The 1203-nt window shown below is 57.1% G+C and overlaps 1 protein-coding gene across 2 annotated transcripts in view; it reads right to left on the minus strand.

Moving 5' to 3' along the window:
* The window catches only part of FBXO44 (F-box protein 44), an 8650-nt gene that overhangs the window by 6725 nt on the left and 722 nt on the right, over positions 1-1203 (minus strand). For both annotated transcript variants that reach the window (XM_011996598.1, XM_011996597.1), the window contains exon 2: positions 225-530. In XM_011996598.1, coding sequence (XP_011851988.1) covers positions 225-489 — 265 coding nt within the window. In that variant the 5' untranslated portion in view covers positions 490-530. The remainder of the gene's footprint in view (positions 1-224; positions 531-1203) is intronic.

The raw sequence follows: 1203 nt of genomic DNA on the forward strand, positions 1-1203 counted from the left end.
AAAAAAAAAAAGAGTAGCGTAACAATAAGAAACACCACTCTTGGCCTCAGTTTGCCCATCTGAAAAATGTGTGTACTATCAGTAGCTACCTCTTCGGGTTACTGTGAGAGGAGAAAAGGTGTTAAACCATCCAAAGCACGTGGCTCATACTAAGTGCTCAATACATGTTCCTGGTGTCACAACTGTGTGTACTGGAGGCATGCCAGACCCGGCCTGTACCCCACCTTCAGCGCACGGGTTGTGCAGGAGGTTCCTGTGCAGGCTCCGTAGGAAGTAGAAGATCTTCCAGTCGGCCACGGGCTGGTCCCAGTCCTCGGTGATGAAGCCCTCTCGCAGGCACTTGCGCTTCCAGAGGGTCACCAGGTCGATGAGGTCCCGCCAGAGGCTGCAGACCAGGCGGCAGTTCAGCAGCAGCTGGCGGGCCGGCACGTGCGTGAACAGCTCCAGCAGGATGTTCTCGGGCAGCTCGTTGATGTTCCCCACAGCCATGGCTAGTGGCTTCTGGATACCCTCCTGTGGCAGTTGAAAAGCTATGCTGCAGGCCTCATCCCTGCTCTGTCATTTATCTCGGGAGACTCATAGTGCCTCTCCCAGCCTCAGTTTCCCTCTCTGTAAATGGGTACCTTACCTCCAGGGGTCACTGGGGCGGTCCAAGGAGCTTAGGGCATATCAGGTACTTTAATAAAAGGTGAGCTCTGATTTTTTTTCTCTGGCTTCTCACAACAAACGTGGAAGGCACTGCCCAAGGTCAAAAATAAGGGCAGAGGGGGAAGGAGCCGGGATCTTCTTTGATTCCAGGGCCAGCCTTTTTCAGTAACCCAGACAGTCTATGCGCAGCCCGGCAGAGCACCCCGGGCCTCCAGTGTCGTCACCATCCTTTCTCCCATCCTCGGAACATGATGGGAGGAGGAGGCTAATTATTACTGCCTCCCCCGGAGGTCCAAAGGGCTGCAGCCACCTTCTCAGGATCTCAGAGGACATGACCTCCTGCCTAGCTGGGAGTGGCAAGAGGGTGGGCGACAGGGAAGGGCCCTTCCTATCTCCCTACCCCCACCCCCAGCCCCGCGGCTGGGCTCCTTCACCCCAAGTCTGCCAGCGCGCCTGCAGCCTCCCCTTCCCACGCTGTGCTTTAAAATGTCCCCCAAAGTCTGGGCTCCGACCCCTGCACATCGATGGCGACCCCAGCCCCCGTTCGCGGCCGCG

The sequence above is a fragment of the Mandrillus leucophaeus genome, unplaced genomic scaffold (assembly GCF_000951045.1).
Source record: "Mandrillus leucophaeus isolate KB7577 unplaced genomic scaffold, Mleu.le_1.0 Scaffold52, whole genome shotgun sequence".
Classification (NCBI taxonomy): domain Eukaryota; kingdom Metazoa; phylum Chordata; class Mammalia; order Primates; family Cercopithecidae; genus Mandrillus; species Mandrillus leucophaeus.